General features: G+C 41.4%; 1 protein-coding gene across 4 annotated transcripts in view; it reads right to left on the reverse strand.

Moving 5' to 3' along the window:
- Window positions 1-21,912, reverse strand: part of mllt10 (MLLT10 histone lysine methyltransferase DOT1L cofactor) — a 44,363-nt gene that overhangs the window by 4,226 nt on the left and 18,225 nt on the right. For all 4 annotated transcript variants that reach the window (XM_051410464.1, XM_051410463.1, XM_051410462.1 and 1 more), the window contains 10 exons: window positions 19,420-19,515; window positions 18,783-19,119; window positions 17,643-17,861; window positions 16,589-17,080; window positions 10,709-10,866; window positions 6,615-6,732; window positions 3,220-3,298; window positions 1,845-2,032; window positions 487-636; window positions 35-90 (listed from right to left, as the gene is read on the reverse strand). In XM_051410464.1, the coding sequence (XP_051266424.1) occupies window positions 35-90; window positions 487-636; window positions 1,845-2,032; window positions 3,220-3,298; window positions 6,615-6,732; window positions 10,709-10,866; window positions 16,589-17,080; window positions 17,643-17,861; window positions 18,783-19,119; window positions 19,420-19,515 (1,893 nt within the window). The remainder of the gene's footprint in view (window positions 1-34; window positions 91-486; window positions 637-1,844; window positions 2,033-3,219; window positions 3,299-6,614; window positions 6,733-10,708; window positions 10,867-16,588; window positions 17,081-17,642; window positions 17,862-18,782; window positions 19,120-19,419; window positions 19,516-21,912) is intronic.

Genomic DNA, 21,912 nt, shown 5'->3' on the forward strand with positions numbered 1-21,912 from the left:
AACGGATTACGATGTGTCAGGTGTTTGCTCTTACCTGAGCTGCCACGGGTAAAGATGAGTCAGTGGCTCCCAGGTGAGCTCCTTTCACATCTGCAACACAAATTAACGCATTAATTTATATTCTGTCTGTGTCTATGTATATATATGTATCAGGGCTGCAACTAATGCTGATATTCATGGTTTCATTTAATTGATTGTTCGGCTGATTATTTTTTCTGTTATATATATTTTAATCGTTTGGTTTATTAAAATGAAAAACAAAATAGTGAAAAATGTCCATCCTGAGTTAATATTTCATTTTGTGAGATATTCAGTTTAAAGTAATAAATAGAGGAAAAAAGCAAATCTTCACATTTGAGAAGTTGAAACCAAAAAATATTTCTTCTTGCTTGATTCAACAACTGTACTAATTATTCAGTTATCAAAGCAGTAGATGGATCGATTAATTGACAAATGCTTTCAGTTATTGTGGGTGTGGGTGTGTACCAGAGGAGGCCGTGGTGGGGGTGAAAGGCACTGATAGCTGAGCGCTGAGAAGCTGCAATCTCTCTTTCTTCATAGTCAGAGTTTTAATCTGCTCCTCCAGCCTCCGGTTCTCCTCCTGCAGCTGGTGGAGGGACTTCAACATGCCCACCACTGAAAGACAGGAAGAGAGAGAGAAAAAGTTTTCAATATATTGTGTGAGAGAAAATACAAACTCAAATGTTCAACAATAAGAATAATCCTCCTGCCACAGTGTGCGGTCAATGCAGTGCTGTACTGGAGGGATATTTTCACAAGCGAGAACAATGATGCTCTGACTTTCTGTAAAGGCCACTCCTTCCTTACGGCAAAACCATGCAACTCAGTGACTGATTAGACAGATATACTCCACAGGGAGGTCAGAGGTCAAGATCGGCTACAGAACAGTGACCCTGGTGCCTGTCCAGACTCAGTATAGAGCTCAAGGACATCTCAACAAAGAGGAGAAACTTAAACCTGACTCATCCAGATGAAGGATGACCTTTCTAACAACTGGTCCACCTTCCTTTTTTCATTATCACTTTATAGATCCCTGAAGGGATGTTCAGATAGGCAGATAACTGACAGAGATCGACAGATACTACAATAACAGATAATGTGAGAAAGTGACTGGAGAGACGGAGCATGAGGTAGCGCAAATGGCAACAGCTGAAAGGCAAAATGGCGAGGGATCAATTTAAAGGAAGTGAGAAATGTGGCAAACAGGGAAAAGGTGGAAATAATGATTAGTAGTAGTGTGTAGGACTGGGTATCGAACCTCAATACTTTCTTGACCGAAATATGTGATAAGTACCGAAAGCTGGCACTGATTGTCTTGTAAGATTTGTAATCTTGTCGTCTTATTTTTAAGTCAGATAGTTCCCTAGTTAAATCACAATTTTGCTATTTTATGACTATTTTTGTGTACTTAAGTACTTCTACGATTGCTTATATTTTGACAAATTTAATTGGTTTCGCTGACAACATTATAATTTATTAATAAAATACAGCATATCAGAAATGGTCACTTGTAGAACGATACGTTTCTGACTTATTTCCATCACTGCGCCCAGTTGGTTTTTAGTCTCTCAACCTTTATCAACATGGAGATCATTTAAAAGACAAGAGCTAAAAAAACAGAATTACATGAGCATGCAATTGATATTTTCTCAAACTTCTGGCTCAGGAATGTTTGAAAACTTTAACAGAATAGTAGTCTAACAGTGTTGTTTTGGTATTTGAGAGTCAGGTGTTTTTTAGTGTGTGTGTGTGTGTGTGTGTGTGTGTGTGTGTGTGTGTGTGTGTGTGTGTGTGTGTGTGTGTTTGTGTGTGTCTCCTCTCACCGTCTCCCTGCGCTCCTTGCTGCAGCAAGAAGCTCTGCCCCTCGTTCCACTGCCTCTCCAGGAGCTGCTCTATGCTCGTGGCCACCGGGGGCATCGTCTCCCCGCCGGCTCCCCCCGCCCCTAGCAACCCCGGCCCCGGCAACGACCCCGAGGAGTCATAGCGGATCTGCAGGCCACCAATGGGAGAGCTGAATGAAGGGAAAGAGAGAGAGAGAGAGAGAACGAGAGAGAGCATGGATAGAAAAGGAGAGATAGAGAGGTCAATGGGGAGATTAACGACCCAACATAAACGTCAGACAAACATAGACACTGCTGGCTATAAAACTACATCAATTTGTTGTTACAGTGGCCTCTAATGAAAAGGGGCCAGGCTTTCTGTCTGTGTGTGAGAGTGAGAGAGAGGGAGCAAGAGAGAAAGAGGGGAAGAAAGAGGACATGCAAGAGTGAGGGAGACAGAAAGAGGGAAGTGGACTGTCTTGATGCGATAAATCTTGGTGTGTGTGCTAATACAATCTGTTGAGTGTGGAAGAGGGGAAATGAGGGACAGCAGGAGAGAGTAGAAGGGACAGAGAGGTACTTAATGTGAGGAAAAAGTGAAAAAAAGACACTAATGGCAAGATTTTTCCACTTTTGAATCACACCGCAAACGTAAATACACCGATTTTGAGTGTCAATATCACAAAATTATCAAAATAATGTTTAAAATGTATGACCTATTTTTATATTAATACATTAAACAAACTACAACATCCTCAAGGTAATTACAATGACCTAAAAAGTGCTACTAACATTCCCCCTGTCACCATGTCACAATATTTTCTTTTAAAGTTAAATGCCAACCTTTCCCACACAAATTACATCCCATAAATGCAACATAATATAGGTGGAGTGTTAAAAAATAAATATCCAAAATCATAAGAATTGTGACTGACCTCATCAAGTGAAATTATCCAACCCACAAAGAAGTAGAATCAAACAAAAATGGATTTGTACCATCAATATTCCCATCCTGAAAGATCCATACAAATGTTCCCAAATGAAGCAGATGTCGAAAATCATCAGACTGTCCTTCCATGTGTGATTAAACTAAGGGGGAAAAAAATCTAACTGGAGTTGAAGGATGGTTACCACCTTCAAAAACACAAGTTATCGTTGGCTGAGAGAGCGAGAATTGCCTGTAGGGGTACGAGCGAAGGGAGAGTGTGCATGTGTGTGTGTGAGGAGTGAGAGGAAGAGAGAGGAGATGAGGGGCCAGCAGAGGGAAAAGCAGAGAGGGGGGATGGGTGAAGGAGGGTGGTGGAGGGGGGGCAGTGAGGAATGTAAATGGGGAGGGATGGGGGGGCATCTGAGTGAGTGTGTGTGTGTGTGTACTCACCGCGGGGTGGTCTTGGGAGAAGCTCTTATGGAGAAGCCCTGAGCTCCGACGCCGCTGCTGCCGTCTCCCACCTCCTGATCTACACACACACACACACACACACACACACACACACACACACACACACACACACACACACACACACACACACACACACACACACACACACACACACACACACACACACACACACAAAATCAATTGTATATCTAAGACCAAGTCCGCACTTAGCTGGCTGAAGTTGAAAACGCTTTATGTGTAAAAACAACGCGCATCCACAGCATCATTTTCAGCCCATTTTTGTGAAGATCTCTTGCCCATAAAGAGGAAAACAGCTAAATCTCTTCTTCGTTCTATTTTGGTGGGCAAACAACAAAACTGTGCATCTCAGCCAACATCTGGTAAGGGGTGAGACAAACAGTCTGGTTATTGCTGAGTCTGTTCCGGTTAAACCACTGTTCTGTACCTTCCTACTCTCTGGGATCACCTACACTGTGTTTTAATACAGCTCATGTTTTTATTGTTCTCATATTTACGCTACATATTTCTTAAAAACATGGCTAAATACAATAGATTACTTAACCTAATTAACATAAAATAACAAGTAATGTCGCTATGTAGGATCACTTTTACCGTACTTTTATTTGGCAAACGAGAGGAATACATATATATTTGTTCATGTAGGATTTAAAAACAATAAAATTGGTTGATTAGTCAGTTAATAGTATTATTTTTACACAGCAGACCATAAACAAGGATAAAGTAAAGCCAATGTCAACATAACACAAGGGTTAACTTTAAAGCTGCAGGAAATAACTTCTATAAAATATAACATTTTGTCGTATTTGGTGAAATTTCACTATATCCTGACAGTAGTACATGAGACATAAGGCAGAGGACTTTTCCTAGGGCTCCCTGGCATTTTCAAGAATCCAGTGTGTGTGAAGATAAAACAACCAATCAGTCCCAAGAAGGACAGTTGATTGTTTAGTCTCATTCCCAAGTCATCAAATATCAAGGCTTTTGGTCCCTGGGAATGAGACTGAACAATCAACCATCTTTCTCACGTCTTATATACAACTGTCAGTATATAGTGAAAGGTTCAGCAAATATGACAAGAGATTTATTTTCATAAAAGTTACCTACTGCAGCTTTAATGCCACTCAGCCCATAACCAGGCTTACAGTACATTATTTTCCAAAAGCTCAGTTGTCCTCAACACTAAAATACATTACCGTTGTTCTCAAAATGTATCCACTCTGCAGTTTGTTTTTTAAAAGCTCAGTTTTTGGGTGAGAAATGAAACAAAACAATACAGAGTGCCAAAACAATGAGAAAACGCACATTTTCCTATTTAGTCAGCGTAGTGCAGACGACATATTGTAATACTTGTGGATCTGCAGCCTATGAAACTTTGTCTCTCTTCCTTTATATCTCTTTCACAAGCCTTCATTCAAACTGCCTGTGCATTTGCCTCTTTTCCTCTACCTTCTGTGAGAGTCTTTACCTCCTCCCTCTGGGCCCCTGGCCAGACGCTTCTTTTCATTTTCTTCAGTAAGAGTAATGAATCACACATGCACACACATGCAAACGCACACTTTTGCATTTACACACTCACAGAAACTCCCCTCTACTTAAGACAGTCAATCCCAGCTTTTACCCCCACCAGGTCACCACTCTAGTCCCTCGCTCGCCTTCTTTTTCAAGTCCTTTTTCCTCTCGTAACCCTTTCCGTCCTGGCACCTCCCTCCAGACACTCAAAAGCAAAGAGAAACGGCTGCCAAAGTAAACAGCCTACATGCAAACAAACACGCGCACACCTTGCATGTTTGTGCTCACATGACCCTTACTAGTTCACAAACAGAGCTTCACGCTTGTGTAGCTGTACACACGTGCTATACACAGACTGTAACGGTAAGAAAATATCACACGGGAATGTTCAGAAGGGCTGCGTAACAGTAATTCTCATTATTGATTAGACATTAATCAATTTTATTGAAAATAAATCAGCTGTTTTGGTAAATGATCAATAATTTTAGTCCATTTTCATAATTAATTCTCTGGTTGCACCTTCTCAAATGTGAGGATTTGCTGCTTTTCCATATTTTATAATCACTGAAAACTGAATGTCTTCTGCTGCTTCTGTTGGACAGGTAATCAATGGTTCAGGAAGTAATTGGGAGATTAACAGATAATGATATTGATATTAAAGATATTCTAGACATTAAAATACAAAATGGAAAATGTTGACATTTGTGCTTGAAAAACGGCTCAATAAATCCAAACTCTTACATCAAGTAATCAATTAGTATACACATCTTAAAATTTTACTCTGTAAATTAAATATATTTATAAAAAACATAAAAGGAAAAAGTGAAAAAAGTGTAACAGTTTGTTCCTGGTGCTACCAAACTTTTGTTTCAGGAATTACACAAAGCTCACTTCTGTGTACACACAGAACCTGCCTTGTCTCTGTCTGTTGCACAGGCGCACAGGCACACAGGCACACAGGCAGGCACACACACACACACACACAGGCACACACACACACAGGCAGGCAGGCACACACACACACACACACACACACACACACACACACACACACACACACACACACACACACACACACACACACACACACACACACACACACACACACACACACACACACACACACACACACACACACACACACACACACACACACACACACACACACACACACACACACACACAGAGCCCTGTGGCCCCCTGTCATTCAGGCTGATTAGTGAGTTGACCTGCGGGTCAGAGTGGATCTGGCTCTGATGACTGCTGACCGGCAGCAGGAACTACCTACCTTCCTCCTCTTAGCTCTCAACTCTGTCCTCCTCTCCCTTCTTTTCATTTGCTTCTCTCCTCTGTTCAACCAGATGTCTTCTATCAGGAAGTGGCTACTCTGATTACTGAAGCCATGTTCTACTCCTTCATCAGCTCTTCTGAACCAGACAGACAACCAAACCAACTCTTTTTCGGCCTTCTCTGCTCCTCTATCATATCACTACCTTAACAAAAACCTCCTTTATCTCACACTGGCCACAGTTTAGAGGAGAGAGCTCTATGTTTAATATGTGTATTATGCTGTAAGTGTGAGAACAAATGTGTGTGTTTTTGTATGACAGAGAGAGAGGGGGGTGTCACAGCATGTAACTGGAGTTGAGTAGGAGGAGCTTGAAAATATCACGAGTGTTGACCCTTGACCCTTCTGTGGGATAGTGGGGGTGTGACCTATCCATTATCTCCCTCTATGTCGCTCTCTAACACACACACACACACACACACACACACACACACACACACAATTTTGTCACGTGCACATACACACACGTTGCCACATTAGGTGTGTGTTGCTGTACCTGCTGGTGAGGCCTCGGACTGGGCAATGAGTGCCGCCATGGCCGAGTTGGGGTTCAGCCTGTTTCCAAACATGTGGGAGGGAGCGAGGTTGAAGACTGACCCTGGCAGACCGCTCACCTATAGACAGAGGCACAGATACAGATGAGAAGAAGCCAGAAGAAGCCATGTTTCACTGTGATTGAAATCTTATAATCACGTTAGAAGCAATTTTTTAAAAAGGGATTTTTATTTTGCCTTTTCCGCATTTATTAGATAGCTCATATGATAGAAACAGAGACAGGAAACAAGGGGGGGAGACAAGAGAGTGTGACATGCAACAAAAATCCCCCCACAATGCAGTTACATGGTATGTGTCTTAACTGCATGGTTATTAGGAGGTTTTTAAATCTTGAGAAATCAACATCAAGCAATGAAGTGGTCTATAAATAGAAACGGTGTCTATAAAATAATGGAAAAGCCATATAAGAATTTATCATTTAATTCAATTTTAGGGGTACAATCAATGATGATTTTCATTCATTCATACATTGTTCATTTACACAACACATTTATTTTAAGTGTATGAAATAACAAAAATACTTCCCATTCCCATTAGGACTTCCCAGAGCCCAAAAGACACATTAATTGAATTTACCATGATACAAATAGTAATTAAAACACAAAAGCTCACATTTCCAAGGCTGAAACCAGCTGATTCTTTTGGTATTTTTTATTGATACATGACCTGAATGATTAATTCATTAAAGTGTTGTTGATTTATTTTCTGTTAATTTTATGTCTATTGTTTTATAAATAAGTATTTCTTTAAAATAACAAAAAACAAATGTAATTCTTGAACAGTAGCAAAGCAATGTTATCTACATATCAGTTACAATTTTAGTTAGTGAACTGATATTCAAATCACATGTTGTATAATTTTCTTTGGAGGTCTGACAGACTGGCAGGCTGTTACACATTTAATGAGCCTGAGTCCAAAGCTGAGAATGAATCTGATTTGAGAATTTAAATTCTCTGGTCTCTTCTATTGATTCTGCATTGTCACAAAGCATCTACATGTCATTTCATGCCAGTGAAACTCGTCTGAATGTGGATTTGACAACACTTTGACTATCTTTTCATGTACAAAAAAACAGGATATAATATGGATCCACAGCTCATTATTCTGTTACACACACAAATACACAGAGGGCTCAGAGTGCCTCGACACCCCGACAGTACGCTGACATGCTGACAAAGTGTTTCTGATGCATAGAGTTTAATCCAATTAAGGCATTTCCCAAATAAGGACCGTGGAGTAAAGGGTGGGGTGAGGTTAGAGGGAGGAGAGCGAGGGTGGAGCGTCAGGAGTGGAATCATGTCTATCTAAAAGAACAAAATGGCTGACTGTTTTGGTTGTTGAGGAGTTCCAGAAAAAGTTACACAGCAAAAAACGTATTTATATCACTGGAAGATGCTCTTTCACGTCACATGAGTGTTGTGAATTAAGGTCAAGCTGAAAAGCATGAGGAGATATTTATTTTAAACATTATTGAAGAAAAAGTTACTTGCTGTCAAAACACAACTTCATAATGAACTCATGGGAAAGATACGCTTCTGGGCTTAAATTGTCTGGTTTCCTAAACCTTCAGTAATTTGACTGCTAGAAAAAATTATTTTGCAAATGAGCATTAAACGGAAAAACACTCTGAAAATTACCTGAAAAATTAAAAAACAAAACAAAGTGTGTACATGCAAATCTTGCATTTGTGAAGCTTTGCCGGCCTTTCTCTTATTTTCTGTTCTCAAGTCTTTTTTTTATCCATTTGCTGAAATTTACGTTGCACCCAGGGGAAAAAAAAACAACCTAGAAAGTCATAATCTCCTATTACGATTTCATGGAAGTGGTTTGTCTGAAATAATAAAATCTGGAAACATCCTGGAAATTCCCACCACTGTTAAATGTTAAAAAAGAACCTGTACCCTCCGTCCATTTTTCCCCCTCACTGAAATGACTTTCCTTCTAGACCCTCCTCCCCTTCCTCCTCCCTTCTTCATCCTCCTCCTCCTCCCCTCGGTGCCATAATCCTGCCCCCTTTCCCATCAACATTCATTTTTCATTTTCATTCATTTTTCATTCAAAGTCTCTCTCGCACTCCCTTTCTCTATCCTGGGCTGATAGCCAATAACAGTAGGCCGGGAGTCTGCTAGCGGACTGAAAATAGCAAATGGTCTCTGTCACTCACTCTCACACACTCACACACACACACACACACACACACACACACACACACACACACACACACACACACACACACACACACTCACATACACAGACTGAGGAAAGCCTGTTGTTGGCGTCCTTCTACAGTTGCGTAATTTCAGCAGCCTGAATTCGGAGTGTGTGTGCGTGTCCCAGATGCCCAGAGCAGTGCATTACACTACAAAAAAACACACACACGTACACACACACACGTTTTTAACAATCTGGAGCGATTGAAGGAAATGAAGGGAAAAAAATAACATTTCTTTCTCTATTAAAGCCGTCCACACTCTGGCTTTCCACTGCTCTCGTTCCGTCTATTTTTCCTCACACACACACAGCTAAAGCCCAAACTCATCTATACATGCTGCAAACAGGCGTGATATCCTGTGCTTCTCTGGGCCTCCCGTCTTCTATAATATGTGCTGAACAGAGAGGAGCGGGGCAAGATGAAGGCCAGGCCAGCGAATTCAACCCCCCCCCCACACACACACACACACACACACACACACACACACACACACACACACACACACAGTGGCCCAATCCCTCCCTTCCTCCATCTATCCCTCCATCCCTACTGTGGTGCTTGTCAGATGTCATTACATCACAGGACAACGGAGGGAGAAAAAGAGAAATGGACGGGGACAGAGAGAAGGAAGGTCGAGGGTGAGAGAAAGTGTGTGTGAGAAAAAGAGAAAGAGAGGTGGTAAGTGGACACGGGAGAAAAATGGAGTTGGGTGGACAGAGACAGAGCGTGGTCTTTGGGGAGGGTTTGAAAGGACAGACACTGGGGTCAGTGATTGAAGATTTTTTTTTTTTTTGGGGGGCTCCTCCTCTTTGAATGTAAGCATATTTAAGCCGACAAGACACACTAAAAACTATTACACTTTTTAAAAAAGCAGAAAAGTTCTAGTACTACATCTGTCAATCACCATCATTCATTTTGATCTGGATAAACCTGCTCAGCTGTTGCTTCAACAGCCAACGTAAAAATAGAAATATGTTTAATAATAGTAAAAGACAAAAAAATTATCTTGTGCATAATAAATTTCAAGATAGGAGGCATTTTCCTGAAAGATGCACCCTGGATCCACTTTCTGTCCTTATGCATAGTGAATGACTTATTTCCCAGCTTTGCCCACAAGTGTTTTTTTTTTTTCTTCTTTTTCTCCACATTAAGGGATATAATAATAGTGAGTGTTGATTACAATAACACACAGTCTGTGGTTTTTCCAGGATTTGATAGTACACTGAATTTCTCTTTTTTCCCCAAAGAAAAATCCCAACACATTTACGGATTCATACTAGTAAAGATGTATCACTCAATATTATAATACAGACCATGCGCACTAAGGCCAACAGTTATTAAATTAAGCTGGAGAATCACATCATTTCAATGTAGTGAAAAAAAATTTAAAATACTTTCTTGTGCTCTGAATACACAAGAAAGAGCCTCTTAAGGTGCACCGTATAAAATCAGCTATAGAATCACTTGCTGAGAAAACACAATCCACACAAGGTCAGCACACACACATTTCACAAATAATTAACATGCAGTGGATTAATAATAGTGCTGGGAGATTTGGTGCGGAAGACGTTTAATTAGTGTGCTTTGGTTTATTTGTGTTCCCACAGTTTATCTGCACTTCAGCTCACAGATGCGAGAGATGTGGGTGAATTGACGGATGTAGAAGGTGCTGAATGAAGAGAGAGGGTGTGTATGTGTCTGTGTGGGTTGGTGAAGGAAAGAAAGAAATAAAGAAAGAAAGATGTTTAATGAGCATGTATTTTCATGTTATGTGAAAGCGAGGAGGGCACTGAGGGTTTCTAGCACCCTGTGTTTGGACTCACGTGTGTGGAGGCTGTGCTGGTTAGCGGTGCGGTGGCAGTGAATGGAGAGGGAGGGGCCAGAGAAGGCGTGGGCTGCTGCTGGGACAAATCAGAGCTGGCTACGCCCACGGCGACAGCTCCCGTGCCCGACGATGACCCATCCGCACCAGAGAAAACACCTGTGGAGAAATCAGAGATGAACAGACATCAACAGTGTTATCTTTATCTAATAATATATTTGAATAATACAATAAAACACTGATTTTAGAGAGATAGTGTTTGACAGTTGATGCTACAACGATAACAATAATTACAGTATAAAAGCACAAGGGTAAATAATTAAATTAATAATGGCTGCTAGTTTCCTGTCCCACTGTCAGGGCTTACTGAGACACTCATTAATGTTTTTACCCGAGCTTTTCCTTTCATGCCAAGTGAAAAAGTTGAGTCACTGACATAGTTGCAGCTCAGACATTTGTCTTATTTCCTTGGGATTCTTGTCTCAGGTCTTAGTATTTGGTCCATGCATTACTTTGTAAAATGTATTGTTGCTTCATACGTTGTCCTTGTCATATACAAGCTCAATTAAATTTGTTTTCATTATTTGAACTACAACATTATTTAAAAATGTTGCAACCACCCTGGTTAAACGTCTATTTTCTCCATCATCTCTCTGTTTCTTAGGTCTTTTCACAATTGAGTAACACAAATGCAAATAACTGGAGATAGAAGTAGACAAATTGCTATATTAGAGCATGAATCATTTACAGAGATAATGGAACATCTAAAATTACGTTTTAAACAAGGCTTAGATCTGTTGACTTTAACCAATTTAATGCATGATTAATAAAATCAACAAATGTAATGCATGATTAAGGACGCAGGCCTGCTCGAGTGTGCGGTCAGATAATTTGGTTTCTTTATGATTGTAAAATCTCCATCAATTATAATAAACTCAAATTCAAACGTACAGAAACACACACACTGAGCTGGTGACCCACAGCGGCAAAAATCTGACGACACAAATCATTCACATTAAGCTTTTACAAATTAGGGCAGAAGAGAGAAGGGGGGAAAAAAATAATAAAATTCAATCGGCACGTTTTCTCCCTCCATATATATTCTCTGTGTTCTTTTAACTAATTCAGACAAAACAACTTTATTCAGCTTATAAAAAATCATGAATATTATATAACAAAACATATGCTAGTTATAAATCACCTACACAAACATATTGCTCCATTTTCACACACCCATACCCATGCTACATTCTCTTATCTCTGCTCTCTCCCTCCCTCCCCCTCCCTCCCCTCACACACCCCTGTGCTCGCCCACTAACCAGGGATAAGCCCTGCCCCTGGCCCCCTTTGACCCCAGCAGAGGAAGGGGGGAGGTGGAGGGCCCCTCAGCCCCACAAAAGCCTGAATGGCTCAGGGCATCACACATTCACTGGGGGAACAAGAGATCTTTGTGCCAGGAGGGGAGGGGTGGAGGGAGAGCGAGAGAGAGAGAGAGAGAGAGAGAGAGAGAGAGAGAGAGAGAGAGAGAGAGATACGAATACGACATGGGCCTACATACTATTTATAACGCTTTGTAATATGCACCAGAAAAATTGATACCCAAAGCAGGGCTGCTGTGACTCAGGGGGCACGAGCTCCTGAAAGATTTTTAGCAGCTGGATAAGAGGCCAAACCAACAGTTTATCAGAGTTTAGTTCATGCCATTGATGAAAAGAGTTACACACAAAGGGTCGGTGCAAAAACAGTGCCAGCAGCGAAAGAAAAATACAGATTAATTTGAATGCATGTTGACTTTGTGATATAAGAATATAGGTTATTTGAAATGTACCGAAATAGAATCACAGTATATGTATGCTGTATTTTAAATTTTCCATAAGGAACGCTTATATTAAAACAAAAATTATTTCATATTTGAATTTATTTTCCTGAATTAGAAAACCAAACTAAACAGCTGCTAGTTGTTTTCTGTTTTTTAAGTAAGCAGGAAATGTTAACACCATTTACAAATAAATGTTTTAATTGGTTATACTTTTTAAATTTAAATTTTAACTGTATTACATTTATATCATTCATTTCTTTGAAATATCACTTTTAGGTGAAATATAGTGATTCTCAGGTTGTAACAAAAAAAATCATTTAGTTAAACAAATCAAATAAATGTACATAAAATATATATAGTCATAACAACAAGGCTGTTTTTTTTTAAGAGTTGTTGAGGAACTGATATTTTGGACGTGTGCCCACTCTGGTATGAAGATTTTTAAATATTACAAAGATTGTTATTCATACAAACTGATTCTCATTTGACTCCTGCTTTAGATGGGAATTAAAACTTCCCCTTCGATAACAAAAGGCAAAGAGCAAAACATTTTTCCACACACACACACACACACACACACACACACACACACACACACACACACACACACACACACACACACACAGCTTGTAAAACTTATACCCTATCTGAGTGATCAATAACATTAAGCCCCTGAAGCAGAACTGCCTCCATCGCCCGACCTTCCTGTTCCTTTTCCCGTCCTGCTCAGTGTGTCTGTAAGCTTCAAAAATATCCACCTTGATTAGTTCAAGCTGGTATTATCTCCATAGGAAATCTATGTTGTCTATTTAGGGAGGGTTAAGTCCAATCTAAAAACTAAGTGGATGGCATCATACTCGTTATTTAACAGCTGAATCAATGTTTTGATTAAGAACTTGCTTTAAATTTTGTTTCAGGAGGAAATTTCTATCCAAGCAGCGGGGCGATGGTGACTACTCGGGCTCTATAACTTGTTTTTTTTGAAAAATTCAGACAGTCATTTAATCACAATTTAAAAATGGAATTTGGAGACAAACCCAGAACGCCATCATGGCAACAGGAAGATATTTGTTATTTTCTCATAATTTTCTTCCACCAAAGACAAACAGAAATGTATTCAAACATCACAGCAATGTGAAGAGGGAGCAGAGCCACATCAAGGCCAGTCAATTTAACTCTGTGTGCATGTGTGTGCTTGTCCATGTCTGTTTGCATGTATCACAAAATGTATGTGGGTGTTTGCCATTGAGTGATAAAGCTGTGTCAGTTGCAGACAGTTTGGGCAGACAACAATATTCAAGAGTCTCTGCAATTATGAACATCTTCAAACTGAAGAGTGATCGGACTAGTGTAAATTCTACTGAAAATGTTATTTTTACTGTCTACTTATTCACCATAGTTTACTAATGAGGAACACACATATTTTCTAATGCACACGAAAGAGCTGTCACTTTGAAATTGTTTGTCTCCAATTTTTTCAGAAGTGTTGTTTGTTAGAGGTTTTCTGCATGATATGTGTGTGTGTGTGTGTGTGTGTGTGTGTGTGTGTGTGTGTGTGTGTGTGTGTGTGTGTGTGTGTTCTTCAGCTTGTGATTTTTTTTTGTTTAACAATTTTTGTTTTGGATGAATTCTCTGTTTTCCAGAAATACTTTTAAACTCAATCCATCACAGTTCTCACACTCACATATACAATACGTATAATAAAACAGAACTTTCAATCACATAAAAAAAGTAAAAATTTGAGATTGTGAATTAAAATTTTACAGTGACCAAAAACTGTTTTTATTCATGATTCTCAAAATAATTTCTTCTAATGTAGAAATGTATTTCCCTGGCAGAAGAAAACATGCAACACAACCACCCACCGGCCTGAATAAATTCATGTCCACCAAACATCTTTCCTCCCCCACTGCGCTCTACCAGCTCGTCCGTCCCATCGGTGACCCCCCTGCCGTCAAACATTAACCCAGCCAAAATCTAACCCCGTGCCTCTCCCCACCATCCAACACATATCTATCAGGCTAACTATCTATCCATCAGCACGGTGGAGTCAGCAGACAGGATGGAGGGAGGGGGGTAAACGCCAAGATCCTCCCCATTACTGCCCTGCATTAACCCTCGGCTAAATATTTACAGTAGGAAGACGAACACATGACTCTCAGACACACACACACACACACACACACACACATACACATACACAGATATAATGCGCAGCCATACATAACCACCACTGTTGTTTTCCCTATCTTCTTTCACCAGCTGTGGTCAGAAATGCCGCCACTGCTGTAGGGAAAAGCACGAGCACCAAAAACTCAGATGGACGTGGAATCACAAACAAAATTATCCTTAACCACCACTGCTGCAAAAGATTATATTCGGAAAGCAAACAGCACCAGTCCTAAGGTTTGACTCACCAACTTGTGCTCAAAGCTACCAATATATGTAATATCTACTAAACACACACTTGAAAGCATGACTTTTTATGGGTCGACACAACTTGTACTTACATATTATTAGCAACAACTACATTTGGGCACTTGCAGTGATACAATAATTCTAAAGTCTAACTGCTGCATTTAATGTTGGTTTAATAACAGGTTTCCTCTCAGTGACATATAATTTATAAAAGCAATATATGTATGAGAAAATTTGTCAATTCACAATTAACAACATTGAATTGGGGGGAAATTGACTAATTTTTAAAGTGTAGCCATCTGATAAATGTATTATTATCATCAGATGGCTACACTATAAAATAATTTTGTCTCATAAGTTCACCAATGCACATGCAAGTAGACAAACAAATGTTTTGATCAGAATCTGTGTACTCCCACTTGGCAACCGCATAATATCTCATACTTCACAACAGAACAATGCTGCTATGAGGAAAAACATGATATTACTACAGATTTATTGTATTCTATGGATGCTCCAATCCAATCAACCTGTCACTGAGTGGAATTGTCTAATATTTGTTATAGATTTTGAAGGTTAAAGACAAATAAATAATTTAACAAGCTGTAATCAATCAGTCTGAAGAGTGTTTCAAAGTACAATTGAAAATATTTTAGAATTAGGAACCACCAAAAATCAAAAATAGGCTGAGTAACAGACAAAGAGCCTGAAGGACGTCTCAAGCAAGAGCCTTGTGTAAAAACTGGCGATCAGCAACGGGTAAGATGATCCTGATAAGTGGTGGATATTGGTCTAATTAGAGAATCTATTTTCTATACTTGCATTTGGACATGGGACTACACAAACACACGTACACCGTCAGCTGCATAAAGCATCAACAGGTGAGACGGGGATTTGAGGAGTGAGCAGAATGCAGGTAAGAGAGAGCGGCTGAGAGGCAGGATTGAAACAAAAAAGGGTGGTGATTCTGGAAGAAAGGGGAGAAGTGGGATGTGTAGCCTGTACTGAGCCATTTCCATCAGCAGAGGGGAACTCCAAAGCATAAAGACAGTTGCCAAGCAACTGATCACGATGAGAAAAAAAAAAAAAAATACATACAGACCACTTCCACGTGTGTGAGCAAATAACACATAGACCCACCGCACTCTGACATACACACACGCACACAAGGAGCCAATCATAAAGGTTTGTCGAATCCTTGCTATCTGTGATCGGTAATGTTAATACTTTGCTGCACAGAGGCAATCCACATATATTTTCTGTTTAATTCATCAGCATTTGGGGCGAATGGAAAGAAAGCTCCACAAACCAGGAACTGGACATAAAGAAGTGCTACAACACTGCCACACAACCATTTCCCTTTTAATCATTGTGATGCCACTATGTTGAGCAGGATTGGGCCACTTCTTTGTCTAACATGACACAACTGGCATAGAAATCTTGAATTAAACCAGCCTGTTTCCTGATTTTAGCTGCCAACAACAATTTAATTATTTCTGCATATTAGCTTCAACAAAACTGTGAAGATAATTTTCCTAAATGCAACTGACACTGACAGACAGAAGGATCTGAGAGAGTATTTCTCTTGTTCATTGTTGTGAAACGTTGTGTTTTGTGTGTGTTAACTTGCTGTGTCCTCCTCACCTGGCCCAGTGGTCGTGGAGCCGCTGTTGCTTTGCAGATTCCCATTCCTGAGGAGTGACGGGGACTTCTGAATCCCACCACTGACACCCATGACCCCAAGCCCCCTCTCTCCTCCTCCTCCTCCTCCTCCCCCCACTCCCACTCCTAATCCACTGCTGGAAACTAAGCCCGGCCGGCCTGAGAGTGTCGAGGATGAAGAGGAGGACGGGGAGGCGGTGGAAGAGGCGGTGTTGGCTGTGGAGGAGGTGGGGAGAGTCAGGGAGGGAGCTGGCTCCGAAGGCTTCACATCCGTGGTGAAGCAAGGTCCAAATCTGTTTCGCCAGTTGCCCTTCTTTTTCTTCTTCACCCCATCTTCCCCTCCTCCTGCCGCTGCTCCTCCGATCCCCGGGCCTGAGCTGGAGGGTTGGGGCCGTTTGTAGCCAGCGGACCCACCGAGGCTTGTCGCCTCACTAGCTGTGTGACTATGGGAATTCTCATACAGCTTCCCGCCCACTGAAATGATAAGAAAGCAGAACTGAATATTTAAGCATAAAGCCTGCAGTCTTGGGTGTTTTTTGTTGTGGTTTGTTGGCCTGAGATCCATCAAAGAATCTACTTTAGAGGAAAGCACTTCCTGCGTCATCAGTTCTCTTGTAAATTAGGGCTGCAACTAATGATTACTTTCATTATTAATTAATCCCCTGGTTACTTACTCAATTAATCTATTGCTCTACAAAATGTCAGAGACTTTGAAAAAGGCCCATTGCAATTTCCCAGAACAGAAACTGGCATATCTAAACAGCTTGTTTTGTCTAACAGTCCTAAAACCCAAATATATTCTGTTTAGTATAATAGAAGGCTAAGAAAACAAGCAAATATTCACATTTTATTGTGCTTCCATAAAGTTACAGTACTTTCAAAGGACAAAATTGATGCAACAGAGGTTGAGGTAAAAGTTCACATACAACATTCTGTTGAAGGACCCAAGTCCAACAGGAGATTACAAAAAAATTACTAACTGTGGCATCACTGTAATAATGAGACCAAAAATGTAACCATTACAAATAACTGGTACCTGCAGACGCTGTAGTGGCGGACATCAGAGAACCGAAAAGTGTCGTAGTTCCCTCTGAAGCTCCGCCCTCCGAGCTCGGCTTCACAAGGCAGCTGCTGAAAGATGGCGGGGAGGAGAAGGTAGTCCCACCCCCGGGACGCAACGATGAATCTGAGAAGCTTAGGAAGTCAGAGGAGGAAGGAGCAGAGGGAGTCTTGCTGGCACTGGTCAACAGGAGGCCTGGAAGAAAGAAACAGACATGTGGAAAACAGAGACAATGTGAGAAATAGAGAGAAAGACAGAAGTGGAGATAGACAGGAAGGACATGTGAGATGAGAAAGGAAGAGAGAGACCAGGAGTGAGAGGAGGAGAGAAACAACACAGAGGAAACAGACATTATAGCTGGAAAAGTTTCCAAATGAGTCTCCGTTCCATCAGCATGGGAGCAGCAGAAACAAGATAACATTTTATCTACTCTCTTGCTCTCTATCTGCTGTACAGTCAGCCCCCCTCATCCTCCCGTGAAACAGATGAACTGCCTTGAAAGCACAGGGATGGACGGACACACACACACACACACACACACACACACACACACACACACACACACACACACACACACACACACACACACACACACCTAACAAGGGCTTCAAGGTTCTCATAGTACAAAACACAGGAGCTCAGTGTGAGCACCGACTCCTTTCAGGTCCTGACCTACCCTCATGTTTTCTTTCTTTCTTTCTTTCTTTCTTTCTTTCTTTCTTTCTTTCTGTGTGTGTGTGTGTGTGTGTGTGTGTGTGTGTGCTGTGTGTGCTAGTCTGTTCGCTAGTCTGCTCCCAGACAGGGCCCCCGATTAAAGGAGCCAGAGGCCAGTCGAGACGAAGCACCGTTATCACGGCCACACACAAAAGTCTGGGGTCTGGCCAAAATCCAGAAAATGACACAGCATGCGCACACACAACACATGAATCTCCCTCTTATTTGAGTTTTAATAGCATTGCTGTAATTGCAAATGTGCTGCACTTGCAGTTTTTTGGTGGGTGGGCAGAGGAGGAACAGCAGATGATTTGTCATTGTGTTTCCATTTTTCTAACTGCAGGGTTAATTCCCAGTTGTGGGAAAATTAACATACAGGACCATTTGCAGCCATCAATTCACCTTGGTGGAAAGGCCCCGTGGAAGCAGAGGCAGATGTGGAGGATGTTGCCATGGTGACCACGGCAGAAGGGAGGGGTTTCCCTGAGGAGGTGAGAGACTTGCGGCCGCCCCTCTGTCCCGCTGCGTGACTTCCGCCGCTGTTCTTCTTGTTCTTCACCTCAGACACTGCTTTCCCAGCGTCTGCAGCCATCCCATCTTTGGACCCGCCGCCGGAGTGAACGGCTGACACTTCTTGAAAGTTAGCGGTGGTGAAACGGGCGGTGCCGTCGTCCAGTCTCTTCTGTGAGGGTGCTGACAGAGAGGTGACGCCTCCCCCTGAGCTGCTGGTGTTGTAGGTCTGGAAAAGGGAGGAAGAATAAAATTATGGTTGAACGGAAAGGGAGGACAGGAACCACAAGAAGCACCGGAACAGGGATAAAAATTATCAAAACAATGCCAGTTGAGAAAGGGAGGACCAAAAATGGGGGAAAGGTCAGCGGAAGGACAGGATGTTTGAGGGATACAGAATTAGAGCAACAAAGGTTAATAAAGGTAATAAAAATAAAAAAAGTCCATCAGACACCCTTGCTGTCATTTTTAACTAGCCAAGTCACAAATCACCAAAACAAAGCAGTACATAGTGGAGGGGTGCCCTCACCTTGTCTGGGACCATGATGTTTGGAAGGACGAGGGAGGGTGACATGTCCATGGTCTTCTTGTGTTTCGGTTTATGTCTGTCCCGCTCCTTGTGTTTCTGAGCATGGAGAATATAAAAAAAAAAGGAGAAAGAAATGGGTAAAGTTGCTTAAGATATGATACAGGAAGGAGAGGAAGAAAGACAGACACAGAAAGAAAAACTGACTCAAAACAACCATTATTTCATAGCCCTCTGCATTTTTGGAACATTGGGAAAATACTGAATGTGGAGACATACTGGATCACATATGTAAGTGTTCTGTGGAAGATTACAGCCAAACAGATGTCAAAAATAAAATAAACTAAGGCGTTATTAGGATATAAGCATAGAAGAGGGAGAATGTGTGTGGCTGACAGAAAGAGAGATAGAAAGAGCATTGTATTTCAAAGGCTCAGTCTGAGATGAAAGCTTGGAGATCTACAAACACAAAGAGAGTGGCGGGAGAGAGATAAAAAAGGGGCAGAAGCAACAGGAATTCAGCACGCTGCAGTTTAGAGCAGAGTGTGTCTAAGTGCCTCGCGCCGAAGCGTACAAGGTCTTGTCGTTTCATCCAATCATATCCTGCTTCTTGGACGATCACAGCTCAATTTACACCCTCGCTATCACACGCGCCGCCACCCTCCTCTCGCACCCCTGATGTGGCGACTGGGTGCCAGCGCATTTACACCTCACACGCACACCCCGCACCCCGACACCTCTTTGCACGTGCGTACAAGCACACAGGTGCATGTAGACTCGCACACAATTTTATGTGGACCCTCACATGCATGCAGACACACATCCACACACGCGAGACACGCTCTCAAAGACAGGCGGCGAAAATATGCAGCGATCCTGAGAGACGACATGGGACTCAACATGCTTGTAATGCTCAGTGTCATGACAACTCTGAAACACCAGAAACCGCCCCTCCCCCTTCTTCTACCCCAGGGTCTCGTTGAGGAGTGATTGCATGGAGGCTGGTGACAGTTTAGCCAGACTTCCTCTATGACTGGCAGTTAACAGACATCATCAGCCAAATCAGGAGATAGCAGCTCCACTGTAACCTCTCTGCGCTGGCATCTGCAGATACTAACGCTTTGAGGTTAGGAGTTCTGTCTTTGTGTGTATTTGTGGGTACAACCTTGAACCAAGTCTACAACTAGCAATTATTTTCCCCTTTTTGTTTTCTCATAGATAGCTAGTAGTTGAAATCATCTAAATCCTCTCTGACAGTAGCATATATTTTCTGTATCAGTCTCATTTGTTACACACTTCCCAAAATAAACTGACATATTTCATATCTTTGATGATCTGAATAATTTAAAATAGTGTTCTGTGAGTCTAAACAATATTTGGCTTCACAGCATGAGCTTGTAATGACTGAGCTATCGGTGGGGTGCTGTTTGTTAAGGGGTTTTAACACGCAGCGATTACATTTTCAAATAATCAAGTAATAGTTTAGTCTACAAAATGCTACAAAACAGTGAAAAATGCCCAAGCCGTAGGTGGTGTCTTTAATTTGCTTGTTTTGTCAGACTAACAGTTGATTAATAAATATAATAAATTTACAGTGATATGATAGTAAAGTCTCACATTTAAGCAGCTGAAACTAGCAAATGTTTGCCCTTTTTGCTTGATAAATTACTTTAATTATTATCAAAACTGTTGGTTAATTTAATCAGGGTTTTCAGTTTACAGCCTGCTGTTGCTCCTGTGTTGTTGTGTACAATGACGCTGCTAAAAACAAAAAAAAGCACAGTGACTTCACCAAAAAAAATCAGATTCGACTGAGGATCTTCTTGCCTCATTACTCGAACCTCCCCAGCCCTAATTTCCTCTTGATCTTATCAACTAAATGCTTATAAACTACTTAAACAATAGTGTCCACCTTACAAATGGGCCACAGCAAGCAGATAACCAAAAAGAAACATAGTAAAGAGTAAATTGCTTGAGTGAGACGGTAAACCTAACCAGCTTCTACAGAAACAAAAAGAAGAGACGATACTGAAGAAAAGAGGAGTGAGAGAGACAGAGAGGTAAATTCTTTGGGATTCCCTTGTTGTTTTTCATTAACATTCCAGAGGTAGGTGTTGATGGACAGAGGCTGAGCTGAGAGGGTCAGATAACACACACACACACACACACAGACACACACAGACACACACACACACACACACACACACACACACACAGACACACACACACACAGACACACACACACAGACACACACACACACACACACACACACACACACACACACACACACAGAGGGGACCGAAGCACTGGGCGTGGGAAACATAACACACACACAATGTAACCCTGACACACCCTTATCAATCAGGTCAATTGATTATACAGGCAGAGACAAAGCCTTTCAGTGTGTCCTCTCCCCTCTTTCTCTGTTGCTGACCATTAGCAGCCTGATCATTTGACATGTCCGAGTGCTCTTTGAGCCTGTGTGGGGTAAATAT

Source organism: Dicentrarchus labrax, unplaced genomic scaffold (genome assembly GCF_905237075.1).
Source record: "Dicentrarchus labrax unplaced genomic scaffold, dlabrax2021, whole genome shotgun sequence".
Lineage (NCBI taxonomy): Eukaryota > Metazoa > Chordata > Actinopteri > Moronidae > Dicentrarchus > Dicentrarchus labrax.